Source organism: Phyllostomus discolor, chromosome 5 (genome assembly GCF_004126475.2).
Source record: "Phyllostomus discolor isolate MPI-MPIP mPhyDis1 chromosome 5, mPhyDis1.pri.v3, whole genome shotgun sequence".
Classification (NCBI taxonomy): Eukaryota; Metazoa; Chordata; class Mammalia; order Chiroptera; family Phyllostomidae; genus Phyllostomus; species Phyllostomus discolor.
Window position 1 is genome coordinate 19,802,621 of NC_040907.2, and position 22,320 is coordinate 19,824,940.

The 22,320-nt window shown below is 37.0% G+C and overlaps 1 protein-coding gene and 1 long non-coding RNA gene across 21 annotated transcripts in view; both read right to left on the bottom strand.

Annotated features, from left to right (window-relative positions):
- Positions 1-22,320, bottom strand: part of PUM1 (pumilio RNA binding family member 1) — a 124,231-nt gene that overhangs the window by 83,955 nt on the left and 17,956 nt on the right. For all 20 annotated transcript variants that reach the window (XM_036025665.1, XM_028512798.2, XM_036025664.1 and 17 more), the window contains one exon: positions 9,202-9,270. In XM_036025665.1, the coding sequence (XP_035881558.1) occupies positions 9,202-9,270 (69 nt within the window). The remainder of the gene's footprint in view (positions 1-9,201; positions 9,271-22,320) is intronic.
- LOC118500554 lies at positions 9,836-13,605 on the bottom strand. Its single transcript, XR_004903120.1, has 2 exons — positions 13,563-13,605; positions 9,836-10,367 (listed from the first exon to the last, which is right to left on the bottom strand). It is a non-coding gene; the product is annotated as an uncharacterized LOC118500554 (long non-coding RNA).

Genomic DNA, 22,320 nt, shown 5'->3' on the forward strand with positions numbered 1-22,320 from the left:
AGGACTGGTCAAAGAGCGCCTTACAAGGCAGGTGGGGAGGAAGAACACAGTGAAAAGGCCTTTCCACAAAGAGCAATGTTAGAGATGAAAAGCAAGTGGGGCAGGTGTCTGCCAATAAAAAAAAAAAAAAAAAAAAAAAAGCTTATTATTGACAGAGGAGAGGAATAAGAAAGGAAAGGGTGTAAAAGCACAACTAGTTCAGTCGCCAGTGAGGCTTTAAGGAGTTGGGCTGTAATACCAAGAATAACATCATAAAAACTAACTTTAAAAATTTTATCTGACAGTCTTCCATAAAATGGGGCAAAGGGAAGCACATGGATGCTGAGAAGCTAAGCACAGATCTCTACAATAACCCAGGCAAACAACAGTAAGAGAAGGAACCTATAAAAATAGGGGCAAGGAAGGTGCAAACCATACCTTAGATGCCTCTCTGTTTTCAAAGCATTAAAAAATAAAGCTATGGAATTTCAAAAGTGAAGATTCATAGCCCATTAAGACGATCAAGAATGAAGTCACTAAGTATACATAAGCCACTCTACCACTGAATTTCTTTTAATCAGGAATCTATTCTGTAGAGTGAACTGAGCGAAAAGGCTAGATGGAAACAGGACACAAATATATAAGAATATGATGTTGCAAGTTTAAGTTTACAAGTCCAACAGTAAAGTTTTAAGGTTTTCTTGAACATCCACTGTGGGTTGCTGGGAAACAGTAAAAGACCAAAAAAAAAAAAAAAGGCAGAGGTAAGAAAAATTTGGTAGCTCTCAAATTTTAGGACAACCACAAATTAGATAGAACTGCATACAGTTCTTCAATTGATGATTACTGTGAAAATGCAATCTCTTCAAAGAAGCACAGGGGTTTCCCACCATTCTGTACCTCACCAAAAACACAATCATTGTTAACAACTTCGTCCTTGAAAAGAAACACACAAAAGACACAGGCCATTACTTTCATAGAGCATGCTCTTCAAAAAAAATTCAAAGTTACTGTTAGGACGTAAATCTCCATGTGATTTTGTGATAAATTAACCTGGGGCAAGCTCCACAGTAATCCTTTCTTCTCTACTGAATCCACTTAAAGTTTTCTTTATACCTTCCCCCTTCAAGTTACTGGACAGAGCCAAAAGAAACCTTCTTATACTGTCTTCATAAAACTCAATAGACTATTAGGAAAACATATTCAAAAACATGAAGAAATGCCTAGAGTGGCCCAGGCTTTTTCTACAGGGTACAGGTAAAAGCATGTAAAGAAACAGAGGACTATATCACCTCTGCAAGTTACCTATAAATAAATGAGGTCATTTGTTTTCATACATGTGCAGACTATATGGTTTAATCTATTTTAAAAAAACACATCTAGACTTGTTATCTAGATGCTATACTACATCTAGACTTTAACAATTATATAAATGATTCTTGTTATAGTACCTGAGAGCCCCTCAGGTACTATAGATAACCCTACAGATTACTTAGGGATCTGTAAAGGTCAGCAATAAAACTATGAAAACATCTAGATTGCTTCATGATATATCCCCAAAGAAGCAAACAGCTCAACTGAGAGGAGAAAAAGGTCCTTTGCCTCAAAATAGGACCAAATATTCAAACCCATCCACAAACCCAGTCAGCCTCCGAATATTTTTAATTATTAAATTGACAAGAATCTCAGTATGCCAGATACGGACAACTCCCCCTCCTCATGCATTCCAGCAGATGAATAGGTCATAGACATGGCTACTCTATACAGGGAAGAGCAATAGAGAAAATAATCTACTTCTTCTATGTGCTTTGTTATGAGAACCACAGAATGCATTAATTAACCAAGAGACTATGAATTAAACTTTGGTGTTCTGATTTCTCATCAGTAAAAATCAGCATGTAAGAATTATATACAACATAGTTTAATACATGATTCAATAAGAAATGTAACAAAAGTAATTTTGGTTTTCTAAATACCATTATGTCTGGTTGTGTGTGTGTATTTGGACATTTCCATGCTTCAGCAAACGACCCAGAGAAATTGTCCTACTGATATGGTTACAATTATATAAACAAAAGTAATTATCTAATAATTCAGAACTATAAAAAGTTGCCAAGAAGGCTGAATAAATGCTTTTCAGTTTTGCCTGTTCCTCTTCATCCTCCCCTCCACACCCCCATAACCTTGAGGGCAAGAAAGTATTCTGAACAGGGAATATAGACAATAAATATTTACTGACTTGAACTGTGGTCCCTTGAGGGGAGACAATATCAAAGTAATTTGATTCTATATCAAAGTAATTTTATATACTTTGATATCAAAGTATATTTGATATTAAATCAAATTTGACATCAAAGTAATTCTAAAGTAAAAGAGAAGATAAAGAGGAATCCATGCTTAGAAAAAGTTATTTACTGGTATAAGGTTCATTCAAAAAAAATAATATTAGGCAGCCACTGTTTACAAAGTACATTATAAGCTACAGCCCCTGACCTCAACAAATTTAAGTACAAACAAATAGAAAGCATTTACACAAATCACCATATACAAAATAAATTAGGGCTATCAGAATGATACAAAAAACTTGCTACTTGAATTTGCCTCCATAGCTTCTGACTGGTGAGATCGAGAGCTTTTATACTAGAGGTGATAATTAAGGCTGGATTCTGAATAATGGGTAGACTCTAGACATGCATACATGAACAAAACAATTTGGGATTTAGACAGAGATCTGGGTTCAGACATCAGGCTCCTGATTATGTTAACCCTTCTAATTCCTTTCTGCCTCATCTATAAAAGGCATCGTAATATTGAAGGACCACTGTGAAGGTTGCAATGTATATAAAGTCATTAGCACAATACCTGGAAACTACATATGCTCAATATACTGCAGCTCTTATTATTGGGTTGGCCAAAAAGTCCATATTTTTTTCCCATAAAATAAAAGACACATTTTTCATTTTCATCAATGATTTTATTGATTGGGATATTTTAAGTATGTTGGCTATCTACCATGTGGGATAACGGTGATTGTTCTCAATATGTTTTGATTTGATCACTATAAACTTCAGCTGGTCTGACCATGGAGTATCATCAAGCATGAAACCTCCACAAAACTTGACAAATCACTTTTGACATGTTCTCTCAGTCACAGCCCCTTCTCCATACACTGCACAAATCTTTCTCATGTTTCAGTCATGTTTTAACCTTTCTTGTAATAATAAAGCATAATATGCCAGAAAATGATGCATATCTTCCATCTTTAATATTAAAATGGCTACACGAAAATTCACCAATTTTGATTTTTTTTTTAAATGCACGCTGATGTGACAACTGTCTAACAAATCTAACAAAACTGTCTCAAATGAAGTTACAGACAACTAAGTGCTACTGGAGCCATCTTACGGGGAAAAAACAAACTTTTTGGCCAACACAACATTTTTGAGCCTAATCAAATAAAATTTAAAGTCAATCCAACATCTTGACACTTGTCCTTAGCTGGAGTCACTTGACCTTTGGACTCATTTTCCTCATGTGAAAAAAACAATGGTACTAGACCTGGCTGGTGTGAATTGAGCACCAGCCTGCAAACCAAAGAGTTGCAGGTTCAGTTCCCAGTCAGGGCACATACCTGGACTGCGGCCAAGTATCCTGGTGCAAGGCACATGAGAGGCAACCACACGTAGATGTTTCTCTCCCTCTCTTTCTCCCTCCTTCCCCTCTGTATAAAATCTTTTAAAAAATGGTACTAATATCTCATAAAAACTTGTTGGGAGATTCACATAGGTAAATGGATTCAATGCCAAAGTGTCTTGAAAGTAAGTGTTAATGTTTTATTGTAGTTTATTTAATTGGATTGCCTTCACATAAAGCATAGTTATGGGGATGAAAAGAATGAAAACATTTTAGCCAAAGGAGGATCAAAAGGGAGAAATTAAATGAAGACAGAGTAAGCAGTATGTGGATCAGTTATATCCTGCTTCAAAGGAGCATGTTTTACTGCATCCAAACATTCCAAGACAGCTCAACATATACGGTGGTAGGGCTGTCTAGTCTACTCAGTAGAGCAGAGACAGATATTGGAATGAGTGGGGTTCCACACAGGTCTCAAAGTGACAGGACAGAATTGGGAAGCAGGTTCCAAATGTCATTTGCATCCACAACTTCATTTTATCTTGTTCTTCAAAGTACCCAATCCCAATCCCAAAACTGTTACGAGATCCCAAGAACTTTCCCAAATAAGACTCATAAAGAGATCACTTCAATCCTAACACACAGTCATTAATCTAATACAGGAAAGTTATTAACTAGGATCAAATTCCTCCAGGTCACTTGGCCTGCCTTACTATGTTTTCTCTAAAGTAAACATTTCATTTTAATAGCATGAGGTAAAAAATGCCCAACAACCAAATGGTATTAATACAAAGTCATGGCACTAGGCGGCTTTTACCATTCCTATTAGTACTCAAAAGCTACATACTGGAACAAAAGGAATTTGTTACACTGCTTGGTCAGATATTTTCATATTAATATACTTCAAGGCAATTATTCATCTTTCCTTCCTTCTGCAACAAATGTTGCATGATCTTGCTGGCAGACAATATATCTCCTTCCCAAAATTCCATTTTGGAGTCAACTTAGTTCCTCTCATGAGACTGTAATTGCAAGGAATTGTCAGTGTGAGACAGGGCTGTGGATCCTTAGAATTACTTTCAGCTACCCTGAAGCCTCCAATTCTATGATGGAAAGATGTGGGGGAGAAAATTTTAACAGACTTGACATCCACATTAGGCTCCCCCTTGCCTTGATTTCAGAATTACCAACGCATAAGCCCTAACGGATAGACTCTTCAATGTCTTAGGCACTGCAGAACTTTTCATTAGAGAACCCAATGGAAAGTTATGGAACCTGAGGGCAAAGTCACCTAAAAAGGCATCTTTTAGATACCCAATGCAATGTCCTAGCAAAAGCAGAACTACCTCCACTTTCTATATTTCTAAAGATAAAATTATGGGCAAAAATCTAAGAATCTTTGACTTGAAAGGATCCTAGCAAACTATCTAGTCCTGCTTTGTCTTACAAATGGAAAAAGCATGGTCAAAACAAGATGAATGTCTGAGCCCAGACTGGAAGCTGTGGCTTCAAAGTTCTGGTCCAGTGAGAGCTCTCTCTCTCACCCCGTTACACCTTCCTTAGGGTTACCAGCTCTCCAAACCACTATCACATTCCTCCCTCTACAAGCCATTCTGCTGTCTCACATTTATGGATAGAATTCCCATGAAATGTCTGGTGAGAGCATGAAGCTATATTTTAAATGTATCTCACCATATTCCACTTTCTGGGAGCATGTTAGGATTCACCATTACTCCACATACAGAAAGAAGCACTTTCCATATTTCCTTCCTCAGGTATACAAACTAATCTATTACCAAGGGTAAGTTTCTCTGTGCTTCAGTTGTCTAAGGCAAAGATGAAGGAACACATCTAAATGCATTAATTTACTCCAGGAATAATTACTACTATCTTAATTTTCCTGAAAGTTGTCGAATTTGCCACATGTAAAACATTACATAATTTTGAAAAGAAAAAAAAAGTTTGTCTTTTAAAAGTTAGAAAACCAATTATGAAGAATAAAGTGCCTTTTCTGTCAAAGGCTCTCAAAGTACTTTCCAATTAGCACCCCTCTCCTCTTTTGGAAACCCACCCGTTTTAGGATGTGAACAATAACAAAGTGGCCCTCCTACAGGGGGAGCAATTAAGTCGTGCAAGATCACACACCAAATCAATGTAGAAACAGAGCTCAGAAACCCAAGGTCAGTGAGCCTTCCTCAGTACCACGAAGATACATTCTTGAATACTCAACTACCAGACTAATCTTTTCATATGTAAATAAAGAAGCTGCTCAAATATGTGCCTTTAAATTTTCCAGAACTTGAACTCTAAGTTGAATGAAAGCAGTGGATGAAATACTTGAAAATAATTTGTGGCCCAAACTCTGAGGCATTTTCCTATCTTCCTTCTTATGTTGACTTTCTAGAAAAGGGGACAAGTAAAGCACTTATACTCTTGAGTCCTCAGCTAAGAATTGTACTTCAGACAACAAGCGAGGTTTGAAGGTGATGTTTTTAAGAAGCCATTTCTTTTGCAAGATTTCTACTAAGACAGTCAATAAATCTTGCAAAGTAACACCAGCAGTTTAGTAGTGGCGATGAGAAAGTGTAGTAAGAGCCAGGCAGCCTGAGTGTTACTAGAGATCAATTACTTTTAGTGTGGCCAATTCTCTTTGAATTCTAAAGATCCATACATTCTCAAACATAGGTATTGTTTACTCTAATGAGGTGTCCCTTCCTTCTTCGCCCCAACATACAAATACAAATAAAATAACTGCAGCAAAAATATACTATGCCTGGCTTAAAAGCCCACACAGTTTACCTGAACCCCTAGTGTTTATATGGGTGAAGGCTATGTTTATACACATCCCTCCCAGAAATCTGTTACTGCTTCAAGGAAGGGAAATTTAATGAAGTTTAACTAGAAGTTGTGCATTTTTAAATTTTTACTATAAAAGTTTATTTTCATTTCTCTTATATGCCAATCTCCCTTTTATCACTAGGAAAAAACAAACGAACCAACACTCCCCCAAAGTGCACCTATACAAACCCTAACTACACTAGATGACTCCCAAGCCTTGCACCTCCCTCCATTCAAGTAATCACAAACTAGTCCTGTGGCTACTGATCACTCCCTTTCCTAAACTCAGACCACACACACAAAAAATGGTGCGCTGTTTCTGCATCTGCTTCCTCAGCTAAGGGAAGAAAGTTCCTTGAGTACGGAAACTTCCCCCCATACATTTTGTCCCCTTTGTGCACGGAAAATGGTTATGCTTTCAAAAACATAACTCCAGTTAAGTATTTGTATTATGATAGATGTGTTAAGCATTTTTTAATCCTCCCCAAAATCAATTTTCATAAAGCTTACTACAAAGAGATTTTTACTGTCAGTTTTAAAGTACTGGCTTAGTGTATTCTATGGGCACATGGTTTAGAGAGGAAGCCGGGTCAGAATCCCTGCTATACCATTTACTAGGTATGTGATCCTCTGCAAATTAATTCATTTCTATTGGCCGCCTTACTTTTCTGCATAATAGCACTGTCCTGATAGGGTTACTGATGAAATAATGCATGCAAACCCCTTAGCATCTGCCTCATAAATGGTCAACAAATAGTAGTTTTAATTACTTGGTGAATAAATAATTATGAAAGGAAGCATGATACTGTATTACTGTTGTACTTTTGGATAGAAAGTACTTTGTTTAGTTACTTACTATGTTTACATACAGGTCTGAGGAGTTCTTTATATATTATCAAAAAATGGCATTTCTAGCCCTGGCTGGTATGGCTCAGTGGATTGAGTGCTGGCCTGCGAACCAAAGGATCACTGATTCAATTCCCACTCAGGGCACATGCCTGGGTTGCCTGCCAGGTCCCCAGTAGGGGGCGTGCAAGAGGCAACCACACATTGCTGTTTCTCTTCTTCTCCTCCCTCCTTTCCCCTCTCTCTAAAAACAAATAAATAAAATCTTAAAAAAAAAATGGCAACTCTAACAAAAGTGAAGATGAACTTTGGAGACCTTGAAGAAAAAAACATTTTGGGAGCAAAAAAAATTTTTTTTAAATAGTTTACTGACATTTAAATAAAACTCACTTTGTAGTCAATTCTGTTCACAATCTGTTACAGACTATGAAGTCCTGATTACAAAACAGTAACAAGGCACTGTTTTTATTTTGTGTCATTAATTTTAAAAACCTGGGGTTATATTTTTGGTAGAGTGGACCAGGTTAGAATCACAGAAGTGGAAAATAAATGGGGTTTCTCCAGCTATATGTATTAGACACATCTGTTAACTTTCTATTCAAACATTGCTCTGAAGTTACTTTATAAAACCTTGTACCTAGTAACCACACAGGTTTATTGATGTGCACTGTTTCAGTGATTAGGCAGGCACAGGAAACACAGTAACTTGTTTCTCTTCTCTTAAAGCTCTAGGGGAAAAAATAGGAATAGACCAAAAACCCATGAACCTAAGATAACAGGACACTGAACTCTGACCACAAAAGGATTCAGAAAAGTTGGAAACAAATCTTATAACAAAGGAAGCAAGAATCTCAGGACCAAAAGAGTTTAACTATTTAATATCTAGCCTCGAGGTAAGTCTACGAATATTTCTTATAAATCAGGGAAGAGATTATGGTAATTTTGAATCCTCAGAACCTAGCACAGTGCCTGGATCACAGAATACTGGCTAAATCAAGGAACAAACATATTTAATGACTGGTACTAAAAGAATCCAGAATATAGCTATTATCCCTTCATTGAAAACATTAAAATAGATGTGGGAAATTTTAAATATTAGATAAACAAAAAAATAAAAGAAAAAAACCTAAGGTAACTCTCTAGAATAACAGAATCACAAGTCAATGCCCCCGGTTTATGAATCTGTAACATCTTTAGCAATTCAAATTGTATGTTCTACCTTATCACCAATACATTCTTATTGTCAACAACTCGAGTCACCAGAAGTTAACTGTATTTTATCTATATTCCCCTTTCTTTTAGAATTATAGCAATCTTCCCTATTCAAGTGTAATGGATGAGAGCAAACTTTTTTCCAAATTTTAAACACTACAAACCAAAATTCTTGGGTCTGAATTCTATGTAAATAAGGGATGACTGGCTCAGGCCTCTACTTCCAGAATTATTTTATCAGAAACCTAACAACGTCCTCTTCACAAACAACTTCCTCAAAAATAGCACTACTCTATAAACAGGTTATCAACATATTCTGATTAGCAACCAATCTAAGTCTCCTTTCCACAAGCAACTAGAATATGAAGCAAAGGTAAGGACATTGATGCATATAAAATTAAACTATTTTGTAAAACTGTAACACCTCAATTTACAACTGACTGGTTAACATTCAATAATTTGTGCTCATATTTTGATTGCTTTGTTTTCAAGACTTTAAGCTAAGGTTACCATTCTTATAATGAGATCGTTTTGACAAAATTCTGCAACATTTTATTCCTATCATGAGGAATGGCAACAAGGAAAAAAGCAAGCACATACTTCTGGAGACTAGATTCAGACACATCTGATGAAAGACAGCTCCAACCTTCCCTTAAAAACAAGCCTACTGTTCTGACACACCAGTTCACTTACCTCTCCCATCGCTCTTCCCTCCAGAGCAAGTGCTTGAAAATCATGATTCAGTTCATCCATAGAACGTACCTATTGTTCAGAATAGAGGAGGGGAAAGTTTCAAGTTAGCATCTCGAATTTTATATACATATTAAACACAATTGAGAAGCTTTTCTACGTTGACTTTCAGATATTGACAAACACATTAACAATTTTCAAGTGATTGAGATTAAATGTTCACTTACCTTTAACCATCAGGGTTCAGCAAACACCCCTGCCTTCTCCCCTCCCATTCCCTTATTTTTTTTCAAAACATGAAAAGCACATAATCCAAAAAAAAGAAAAATCAAATTACACCATATGAAAATTATGTTAGCTATTTTTCATACATTTTAATTTAATAAGTAAAAACCAACATATTGAATGGCAATTTCACATGAAAATGACTATGTAACCTAAACCTGGTTGCTGAGTCAGAGGCAGGGTGGGGGTGAGAGAAAGAGAGAGAAACATTGATTTTTTGTTCAACTTATTTATGCATTCACTGGTTAATTCTTGTATGTGCACTGACTGGGGGTTGAACTCACAACTTTAGCATACTAGGATGATGTTCTAACCAACTGAGCTACCTGGCCAGGGCCAATCCACTATTTTTTTTTTAAACCTCAGGGAAAGGAAAGGTGCTGCAAATTTTATAATAGAATGCCCCAACATTTCTCCATATTGGAAGATCTTGGGGAGACTGCTAGAATTTCAAAATGGGGGGGGGACGACAAAAATAGCACATTATCACAATTCCTTCAAATTTTACCTGTCATTAAATTATTACCCACGTCATAACAATCTTTCCAGACTTCAAATTAACTCATCCCACCATCACTACTACAAGGTAATATTCAGATCAGGGCTGAAATATGAAATATATTATTCAAAACAAACAAAATTCAAAAACACTTTGTGGTCCAGTGGTCTGCTGCTCCTCTCAGATATGAGCAGCAAGCCACCTCTGCTGCCTTAGGTTAGAGTACGGTCCCTTGTTTATTAAAGAGGAAGGTTATTCTCAGCCTGTCTGAGTAGCTCAGTTGGTTAGAGCGACATCTCAATACACCAAGTTTGCAGGTCCGATCCCCGGTCAGGACACATACAAGAAACAACCAATAAATGCATAAATAAGTGAAACAACAAATCTATCTATCTCTGTCCTTATCTCTCTAAAAATCAATTTTAAAAAACGGGAAGGCTATTACGCCTCCTGAGAAAGACTGCTGATTGCCTGAAGCAGGACTCTCTTGAACCCTCTCATCTGATCAGTACTACCCCCCAACACAGGTATACAACTATTAGCAATGGGCAAATGCAAAGAAGGTCAAGCTAGGGCCAGGCAGGGAGAGGAAAGAGTATAGAAAGCATGAACCACAGTGCAGCTCGGGGAACCAATTTAAGGGTTTATTAATATACTACTTGTATATAACTCAATAATCTTAATGTAACTGAACTGACATGATACAAAAATACAGTTGCACTGTTTTAAATCACATTATTTTAAAAACTCAGAGCTCATACTACGCTACAAATGACACATTGTGTCACTAACATAAAACAGCTTCAGGATGCTTGCTAAAAGTATAAGTTTATAAAATTCAAAATGACTCTAAAATTCAGCCATGAGAACAGAGACAAAGCTTGTTATTGTGGTAAAAGTTTGAAAACACCTTGAAAAATAAGTTATGACCACAATGTAAAGTGTTTATTTAGGTAAACACACTGAGTAAGTTCCTAAACGATATGCAGCAAAAAAAAGGGGTGTGTGAGGATGAGGACAGGGTGCTAGCTGGAAACTCCACATGTGTTAGATGAAATCATTCTGAGCCTTCGGGTCAGAAGTAATATTTACAAATATGTAAATCAAATGCATAAAGCACTGTATCTTGCCTCTTTCTGTGGAACCTAATCATAAATTTAACTAAAGCTAGGTATTTCTTCCAAAAAATCTACAAATAGTTTTAACCAAGAACATTGGCAATTCTATGTAATATCTCCCAAGGAAAATGTAGGAGGAGTAAGCAAAGACAGAGAAGGCAATATGTATTTTTATACGTAATCATCAAAACTTAAGTGACATTACCCATTTAAAAGATTAGAAAACAGCCTCAGAGAAATGATTTACCTAACCACTGTTAAGCAGGAATTAGGACTTAAATGGCATTGCTAGGATCTAAATCCAGGTCTTCCAATTTAAAGAGCAAGATCCTTTCTACATCACCAAGCTGCCTGGGTGGCCAGAGCAAGTTTCCACCCCCAGATAAAACTGCCCGTTTCTGCTGCAAGCTCAGATGAGCATGCTCCTTCGGCCCTGTCTTTGCTTTCCACTGTATCTTCCCTCTACCTTCAAAATATGTCCATCCTCCCCTTGTAGCAATTTCCACTGTTCTATCTTCCCACCCACCATTCTCTCTCATCACTTACTTGCTCACTAGCTCACTCTCAGGTCTCCTCTCACTCTCTTCAGCTCTCTCTCCACCTCCAGCCCTCCCTCTGTTCACAGTATCTCCCTCTCTGCCTCACCTACCTTTTGTGCTACCCTCCTACCTGCTGTAGAGGACTTTTGAGAAAGCAGCCTCGCTTTCTGAAGTTTTTGCTAGTCCAGAAACTCTATTTTAAGCCATTTTATCCATAGCTGACTACACACACACACACACACACACACACACACACACACACACACAAATCATTCCCACAAAACTGCTTTTAACTAGTAAGGAAGTTATTATTTAAAATGAGAGATACACCTGGCATGGTCATCAATACCAGGCAGACTCTCCAGACAAAGTTCTTCCTAAAAAATAAAAACAATCATCAGAAGATGCTCGGACATCAAGAGAAATCAAAGAATGAAGACATAAAAATGTAAGAAATATTACAGGCAGGTAATACAAAGCCTTTTCTATTATAAAGGAGAAAAGCTGGCTGTAAATTATAATCAGAGTAAATGCTCCCATCAAGACAATAATATTTTCAAGTTCTTGTACTTAAACTCCCCTTTCTCTAAAATTCAATTTGAGTGGCCAGTCAATGTTAATTTCTAGTACTACTTACTATTTCTATCAATTTTGCTAAATGTCTCTTAGATTCCCTTGCACTAACTAATCTTATCTCTCTCAGTTTCACAAAATTACTTATTTTTCTCTTTGAGCTACTTGCCAGGAATGTAACTTTCTCATGCCCATCTAGGACTTTCTCTGCTGCTGCCCCTCCCCACAAAGGCACCCGCACTCCTTTTCTTAAAGAGTCAGAGCAAGATTACCACTTCAGTGCCTGGCCTACCTCAATATTCTTCTCTTCGTCCCACCCAATAATACCCTCCACAGACATGACCTGTGCTTCTGAGTTTCCCTTCCATTTCCCAGATCCCAGAAATCTCTTTTGTTAGCCTTGTAACAGGGATTCTTCCTAATGAGAACCATAATTCGGCAAATTAGGTTGGTGCTTTACCATATAGGAAATTATAAAATTGAAAGATAAGCCCAGAACAATACATCACGTTTGGAAAAGAAAACATTAGGCGAAAACATCACAAACCTTTATTTTAAGAATCATATTCTAAAGTGCCTACCCTACCCATTATACCTAGAGAAGTCCTACTTACCTACCATACCCAATGTCCCATATACACTTATCAGAATCACCTATGAGCCCTGGCTGGTGTGGCTCAGTGGATTGAACACCCATCCAAAGGGTCACCAGTTTGATTCTCAGTCAAGGCATATACCTGGGTTGTGGGCCAGATCCCCAGCTGGGGGCATGCAAGAGGCAACGAGTTGAATTATTTCTCACACATCCGTGTTTCTCTCCTTTTCTATCTCCTTCCCTTTCCCTCTCTCTAAAAATACTGTATTTTGCTGTGTATGATGTGCCCTCATGTATAATGTGCACCCATGTTTTTAGCCCAAACTTTAAGGATAAAAATCTTTCATTTTAACTTTTTAATTCAATTTTTATTAATTATGTTCAGATACTTCTTTTTGTATTACAAAGGAATTTTAGCATTTATTTTTGAAATTATTATGGTACAAGAAATTTTATGTAGCAAATAATTACAAAACACAAGAACAGATATAAGGTATTTCAGGTATGAACCACAAATAATGCACATCTGTATTTTTCCCTCAAAAATTTGGGCAAAAAAGTGTACATTATACATGGCAAAATGTGGTAAATAAAATATTTTTTTAAAAAAAGAATCACCAGCCCTCGCTGGCGTAGCTCAGTGGATTGAGCACGGGCTGCGAACCAAAGCATCACAGGTTCGATTCCCAGTCGGGGCACATGCCTGGGTTGCAGGCCACGTCCCAGTGGAGTTCACGCGACAGTCAACCACACACTGATGTTTCTCTCTCTCTCTTTCTCCCTCCCTTCCCCTCTCTAAAAATAAATAAATAAAATCTTAAAAAAAAAAAAATCACCAAAAAGCCCTGACTTGTGTGGCTCAGTAGATAGAGTGCTGGCCTGTGAACCAAAGGGTGGCAGGTTCAATTCCCAGTCAGGGCACATGCCTGGGTTGCGGGCCAGGTCCCCAGTATGGGATATGCAAGAGGCAACCACACATTGCTGCTTCTCTCCCTTTCTCTCTCCCTCCCTTCACCTCTCTAAAAATAAATAAATTAAATATTTTAAAAATCATCAATGAATGATACATACTTCAGTTTTCACATATGTAAAGTTGAGATATCGGGCTACTTTTATGAGTTTGATATAATGATTACATGAAACAAAATGTCCAATTTAGTAGGCACTTACTCAACTGTATCCACCCCAGAGATGATTCTCTTTAGGCTACCGAAATGCCTCCCCCACACATTCATCCCTTATTTCCCTACCCCCAATTAGTACAGGGCGTGCTTTGCTTACTCCTGGCGGGGAGAGGATTGGGGGCAGCAGGAGGCTCTATTTTGGCATTTTCGTAATCAATATATTAGAAGTACCTAGATGTGTGAATATCTAACTTATTTACTACGAGTTAGCATTTCAAAGTACATCCATTTTTCTCAATTCCCAGCTAAATAATCAATTCAGAGAAACCTCCATTGTTTATTCTCATCCATTCCGAAACTTAAAAAAATCATCAGTAGCTCAAGCCTATGTTCTTTCAGTTCTCATTTTGCTAAAAAGAATCTCAGTAATGTCACCTAAAATCCCTTCATTCTGTGACTTCCATACCATTATGGTCTCCTGATTCTCCTCCTACCTCTGTATTTAGATTTGTGTTTCTCTTTTTGTCAGCCAACATTACAGTCAAAGAAAAAGAACTGAAACTCAGAGTTAGGCACAAAGGAATCCAAATGTAAGAAGTTAATAATTCAGCCCTGACTGGTGTGGCTCAATTGGATGAGCATCATGCTGCAAAGCTAAAGGTTATCAGTTTGATTCTCGATCAGAGCACATGCCTGGGGTTGTGGGCCCTGTTCCCAATTGGGTGTGTTACAGGGAACCTTCTCTTTCTCTCTCCCTCCCCTTCTCTCTAAAAATAAATAAATAAAATCTTTAAAAAATGTAAAGAAGTTAACGATCCAAATACTTTACTGAATTATAATTTATCGGTTTTTCAAGCAGATATTATTGAACATTAAACCTCAACAAAATTAAGCAGATACCATGGTAGACCGTCCTGGGATAAAAGATCTAAAAAAGACAAAGTTTGAGCAGCACTCCAGTTCAGTTCCTGCTCGGTCTTTCTTTGTGAGCATCCCTGTCCTTGGATTCCTGTCCTGGAACTGCTCACTGTGTCTTTACAATGAATGTTCCCTTGGGTGAGCCAGTTAAACCAGTTCTCTGTTGCTTATGCAGAAGAACCAAACTCGGACTCAAGGGTGTCACTGAACTGGTACTTATTAAATAACACTGAAAGTTTATATTTTAAAAGAATTAACTCAGAGCTATATACTACACTTGAAAACATAAAATTCAACAACTCAACATTTTAAAAAGTATTTTCTATAACAGACAAGTTTCAAGACCCCTGCCTTAAAAAAAGGGAAACTTCGTGATTCCCACAGCCTCTGGATACAAACAACTATACCAAAAGTATTCCCCTACTATGTGGTAAAAAAAAAAAAAAGATAAACTGACCAAATCAGATTTCTCTCTTATTTGAGCCAGATAGCAATGGAAAAATAAAGTGAAACTTCCCAAAGACTTGGCAGTTGCGGCTGTCATTTTGGGTCAAGTATGACCCCCCGTGAAAGACGACGATGGACACAGAGAAGAGAAAGAACACACTGAAAAAAGCAGACAAGAGACTATAGAAACAGAAAGCCTCCCAGTGCGCTGGGCTGCAGACAGAATCCCTGGTCTTCAATTTAATGCCCTGAATTTTTGCTAACTAGAGTAAATTTCTATACCTTGAGACTAAAGCTGCCTTTACTAGAGTATTTATTTCCTCAACCACTGAATCTAAGTTGTCAGGTGCTTTTCTCCTTCACAACTACCTTTCTTTGTTCTCCAGGGGATTTTGTGCACAGGCAAGCCTAGATCATGACGGCTCCATTTCACAAACATAGATTCAGAACAATATAAGCAGAAGCGTTGGTGCCAAGAACCATTACGGGAAGGAGATACCACTGAGAAAAAGCCAGGCAAAAGTAAAAGAAACATGAGCAATGAGAAGATGAAATGCAATATGACAATTAACCTAATTTGAATTTAATCATTAAGGGGGAAAAGACCTAATAAGCCTGTACCACTGCATCTTCTGCTTCACTACATTTGTAATATAAACAATAACAACAAAAATCACTGAGACTTACTTCATGCCAGGCCCCATCCTATTAAAGTCTTTTTTTTATTAAGTCCATTTTTTTTAGATTTTATTTACTTTTTAGAGAGTCGGGAAGGGAAGGAGAAAGAGAGGGAGAAAAACATCAATGAGTGGTTGCTTCTTGTACACCCCCATACTGGGGACCTGGCCCACAGCCCAGGCAGGCATGTGCCCTGACTGGGAATCGAACTATCAATGTTTTGGTTCAAAGGCCTGTGCTCAATCCACTGAGCTACACCAGCCAGGGCCCTATTAATTCTTTATATGCTTTATCATGGCCTCTTTCATAGTCTTAAGGATCTGAAAATGCAGATGGTTCTTATCCCCTTTTGTAAGAAAAGGGAAAAGTTATTACACAGCTCAATTAAAACGTAAATAAATCATCATTCTTCTTGACTACTGGAAGGAAAAGAACAAAAAGCTTCTCTTCTGGCTTAAGTGGCTACAAACTCTACTACATCATCTAATCTATGACTCTTCCATTCTCTGTTAATAACAACACTAAATACCAGCATTTGCTGAGTTTCAAGGCATTTTCCTATAAAACTGTCATTATTCCATTTTATAATGGGAAAACCAAGGTTCAAAGAAGTGATTTGTCCAAATTCATATATATATAGCTGATAAAGACCAGAAGTGGAATTCAAATTCAGGTCTATATATATACCCTTTACTACTTCTCTGTTCTCATCACAGGCAAGCATAAAACCTCCACCACCACACCTGGGTTAAACAGCTGTCATTCCAGATCACTAGGCTATCCTCATACCCTACTCCATGAAAGGGGCAGGGAGGGATGAAGTCACCACAGCAGTCAGAATCAGGCTACGCTTCCAATTTTTTACTTAACCATTAGAATTGCTGCTGCCATGTGCATTTCCCCCGGTGGGGGAGAGGTGGGGGGGTGTCCCTCCTTTCCCCTCCACCCCAGGTCCGTTACCTTTACCTTTTACCTTCTCTCTCCTAACCTCCAAGGGCTCTTCTTTTGCTTCTGTCATTTGTCTCCTGAGTCATTTTGTTCTACAGCTCACTTCTACCTCTGTGACTTTCTAAATAAATTCCCTTATTTAAAAAATAACTGCTACTGCACTTAGCAATTAAATATGTAAATATGAAAGTTACAGATTATCTAATGTGTGGATGGCATTCTGCTAGGATGGCTAACAAACCCAAGTAATAAACCATAATTAAATCATCAATTTTGCTACCAGACTAGCAGAATATATACACTTCATGTAAAAATCTCAGCACTTCTGAAACATAAAAGAAACAATTTAGAAAGTCGAACATATTTTCAAAATAAGTTAATAAACCTATGTAACCTAAACCTAGTGACCTTTAAATACAAAAATCTCACCATTGCTGGTTCTGACAGTTTTTTCCCCTTAATTTCACCAATCAAGGTCAAACTAAAATCAATAATGAGAACAAGGCCATTTTAACTAGAAAGAGAAACTTTTAATTGACAGGAAAGAACCAAATATATGGTGTGAAACTCAAGCTAATGATAAATCTTATCTCTGCTTGCCTCAAAACTACTACATAATAGCCATCTAGCTGAATGTTCTTGACTTGACTTCCAAAAGCACTAATTCCAAAAACATGAGACTCCTATACAACTATATAGAAGATCATATTTATATTTTTAAAAATGGTTATTTGCACATGAAGAACACATCAAACAGTCTTCATTAGTAGGAAAAAGTATCATTCTGAAATACCAATCTCAACAGATGACCTATAGAAAAAGGGGGGAAATAAAAAATGGTCATCCAAAAGTTCTTAAATCTGGTATGGTAAATCTGAAAATATCAGGCTATTTTCAAAAAATGAAATGAAATTTAATGTTATTTGTCATCAATGGAACCAGGAACAAATCAGCAGTGTAAGAATCTATGTAAGTAATGTGAAAGTAACAAATATTCGTCCACAAATAAAAGCACAGAACGGGCTTTTCCACAGTTTTGCTAATATTAAATTTGTTGAGATTCACTTGTCATCTTGTGTTCACATGTAATAGTAGGCAGAACAGCTTTATAAGACTTTCTACCACAAGAATAGTTTGTGAAAGAAAACAAATCATGTGCCTCCACAGCCACGGATATAAATTTTCTACAAATAAGACAGTGAATATTTTTTAATAGATGTACAACTCAGACCACAAGTGAAGATGACAATTCTGAAAAATAAGTTCGGAGGAAAAACTATCAGCCACAAGGCATGTCTACAGTGTGGTATCTGTGGATTGGGGTGTGGACTGGGGCAAGGCAAGGGGAGGTGGCAGATACAAAAAGACTAATTTGCTCTCCCTTTTTGACAGACCAGAAGTTGGAGAAATGCAGGTTAAAGTTCAAAGACGATGTATACATGCCTTACTGCTCTCTCCTCATATAGTAAAAATGTACTTTTATCAATAGTGGCATGGTTTTTGTCTTTATCTCCATAAAAGTAATCCCCATAGTATTAAAAGCATGACAGGCATTACATATAAATATTCATAATGTAAAAAAAAATTACCCTTAGTCTTAGGAATGATAAAATAGCAGAAATGGAACTTCTAGAGACAGCTTCTTTGAAATGGTTCTTATCCTGCTTAGAATAACACTTAGTCATCCTTTTCCAATCTTTTCAATAAGGAATGTCAACATGCACCAAGTTTTATAAGTGTTCATGCCCTTTGACCCAGTTAATTCCACTTCTACGAATTTAGCCTAAGCAAATAATCAGAAATATTGTCAAAGATTTGTTAACAAAAGATCTTCAACTTGTCATTATAAAGGACAAGGTGGAAAAAGTTTAAATGTAACAGAAATTATTAAATACAGCATATATTCATTTATAAAATTTTATGCAGCTATTTAAAACTTTTTTCAATTTCTAAACAGAGGAAAATATATATGTTTAAGGATTCTAAAGAAGACTACAAACCTGTATATATAAAAACATATGTATATATTTCCACATAGTGACATACACAAAATAAGACTGGAAGGTAATATACTAAAATGTTAACTTAAAAAGTTTTTAGTTTCTACATTATCTATAATGCCTACAATAAAAATCAGCTGAAAATAAATTCGACATATATTAAGTTTCAAAATATTAATACCTTTCAAACCAATAATCCTCTTCTAGAAACATCTTAAATATCAAAATAAAAATAAGCTTTATAAGCAAAGGTGCTCACTGCATAATCATTTTTAACAATAAGAAGTGGGGGTAGGGTAAGATATCCAACAGTAAATAAAAAGGCTAGTTATGGTATATCTAGAAGCGGTTTCCATAAGGACAGCACTGTGAAAAAGAGGAGAAATAGAATGAGCCTTCTATGCCATACATTATAATTGTTACATCTAACAAGTACTTAATGACTACGTCCTGGATAGCAATGTGCATTACTTACTTCTCAAACTATGAAAAAATTCCAAATTATCCTCTTTCTCCTCTCCATCCCATTTTTATAGTGGAGGAAACTAAAGCAGAGAAAGATTAAATAACTTATCCAAAGTTACACAGGCAGACAGACTAACTCCAGAGTCTGACTGTTAACCAATGTCAGAATCAAAATGTTTGGGTACTCCAACTGCGCAGGCAAAAAAGACTAAAGATTCTTCTAGATCAAACAAACCTGCACTAGATAAAAACCTGCTAGAAACCCTGAAGTGGAGGAGCCATGCATATTACCCTGCCAGCCAGCTGTATTATCTGAAGCTAAACCAACAACCCACATAGCCCATCTGTGGCCAAAACGCTAGGATTCTTCTCTATTAATTCAAGGATGATTGAAGAAAATAAATCATGAAACTAGAGGGAGAAAACCACTTAACCAGGGAACGGAAATTTCACCCTGGAAACGTAAGAGAGATTTCTGAAACTGATTTACCTATTGAAGGAGAGAATAAATACAGATATATATATACACAAAATTCATGGAGAAATTAAAACCCACAAGGCAGTACAGAGTTGTAAGCCAGCCCTGGACCAAGTGGTTCAGTTGGCTGTATCGTTCTCTTTTGAAAAAAAAAAAAAAAAAAAAAAAGGTCATGAGTTCTATTCCCAGTCCGGGCACACGTCTGGGTTGCAGGTTCTCTCCCTCTTTTTCTCCCTCCCTTCCCCTCTCAATCAATCAGTCAATCAATCAATCAATAAAATTTTTGGAAATAATAAACAATGGCTTTTAAGTAATTTTGAATTCTAAAAACAATAAATTCTCACTGCAAACATTTTGGAAAGTAGAGAATAGTACAAAATGTTGATAAAAGCTATTGAGAAAATTAAGCAGGGAATCGGGACAAAACTGCAGCTTCTCTTAAGATTTTATTTACTTATTTTAGAGAGAAGGGAGAAAGAGAAATATCTATGTGCAAGAGATAACATAGATTGGTTGCCTCTCACACACCACCAACTAGGGACCTGGCTCACAACCCAGGCATGTGCCCTGACCAGGAATCAAAGCAGTAAACTCTCAGTTCACAGGACAGCACTCAATCCACTCAGCCACACCAGCCAGAGCCAAAACTTCAATTTAAATAATGTTCATGGAAGGCCTCACTGAGAAGGTAACATTTTAAAAATGCAAGGTGAGGGAGCAACTTTTACACTTACCTGAAAGAGGAACATTCAAGCAAATGCAACTGCAAGTCGAAACCTTGGGCAGTAGGGCATGCTTGTTTTCCTCTAACAATTCTTTTAATATTCCAAATGCCATTAAAATACAATAATTAAAAGTCTAGACCTAGGAGGGAAGCAGACCAGCACTTGCTGCTGGGGGAAATTAAAAAGAGCCCTGCCTGGTGTGGCTCAGTGGATTGAGTGCCCCGGCCCTTGAACAAAAGGGTCGCTGGTTCGATTCCCAGTCAGGGCACATGCCTGAGTTGCAGGCCAGGTCCCCAGTAGGGGGCGCTCCAGAGGCAACAACACATTGATGTTCCTCTCCCTCTCTTTCTCCCTTCCTCTCTCTTAAAAAAACAGGGGTGGGGGGGAGCCGATTAAACTTTTGGAGAAATGGGGATTATTATCTTGATTTTAGCAATGTTACCACAAAAGAATATTTTAATGTCAAAATGCATGCATTAAGTCAATTACACTTTAATAAAGATACTTTTTAAAATTCTAGCCCTACAGTAAGAATAAGCACAACAATAAAACAAATGAGTCAAAACAGATCCACATACATAAGGCTTAATTTATTATAAAGGATGTCTTTTCAAATCAATAAATGGTACTAGGATCACTAGTTACCCACTTGAGAAAAGTAAAATTACATTATAACTTCTTACATATATGATACATAGAAATATACTCCAAATGAATTAAAAATGAAAATATAAAAATAGAACTATAAAAATATTACAAGAAACAGGAGCTTGGGTGAAGGATGACTTCTGAACATAAAGAAGTCAAAAGCAAAAAACCAACACAATTACATACATTTTAAACTCTGAACTGCAAAAGACGGAGTAAACAAAGTTAAAAGACATTTAAAATCAATTATATTAACCTAGGAAAATAATATATGAGGTCTGCCCAGAAAAAGTCCAACCACCACTAATATAACGAAGAACAGTTTGTACAACTTCATGTAACCTGGCAGCCAAGGCAAGTAAACTGGAAATGCACATGCATGAGCAATAATGACTTCACTGTACTAGTCAGTGGGGGCAGTAGACACCCTTGACTAAGTATGTGTACTGTGTGGCTGTTGTATTCAAAATGACTAAATGAGTGCAGCAACAAATCTGCATCAAATTTTACGGTAAGCTTGAACATTTATCCATGGAAATTATTTGATGATTCAGAAGGCTGCAGCTATGGGCAACTGGTGATTGGCAGCTTCATCATGACAATGCGCCTGCTCACATCTTGTGCAGTTTTTTGGTGAAACATCAAATCACTCAGGTGATTCAGCTGCCCTACAACCCAGATTTGGCACCCTGAGACTTCTGACTTTACCCAAAACTAATATTGCCTTTGAAAGGAAAGAGATTCCAGACCATCAATGAGATTAAGGAAAACAAGACAGGGCAGCTGATGGCAACTGGGAGAACTGTGTAAGGTCCCAAGGACCCTACTTTTAAGGGGATTAAGTCATCACTGTCCTACATACAATGTTTCTATCTTAAATCTTCTTCAATAAATGTATTTTTCAATCGGTCTCTGTCTTCAATAAATGGCTGGATACCTTCTGGGCAGACCTGGTATACACCAACAGAAAAAAATGGATAAAGAATACTCAGAAAATGGTGGAACTTTAAATAGGTCCAATCTAGCTGCAGAACAATGTGGAAATATGTATCAAATTTTTAAATAAATTCTTTGTTTGATCT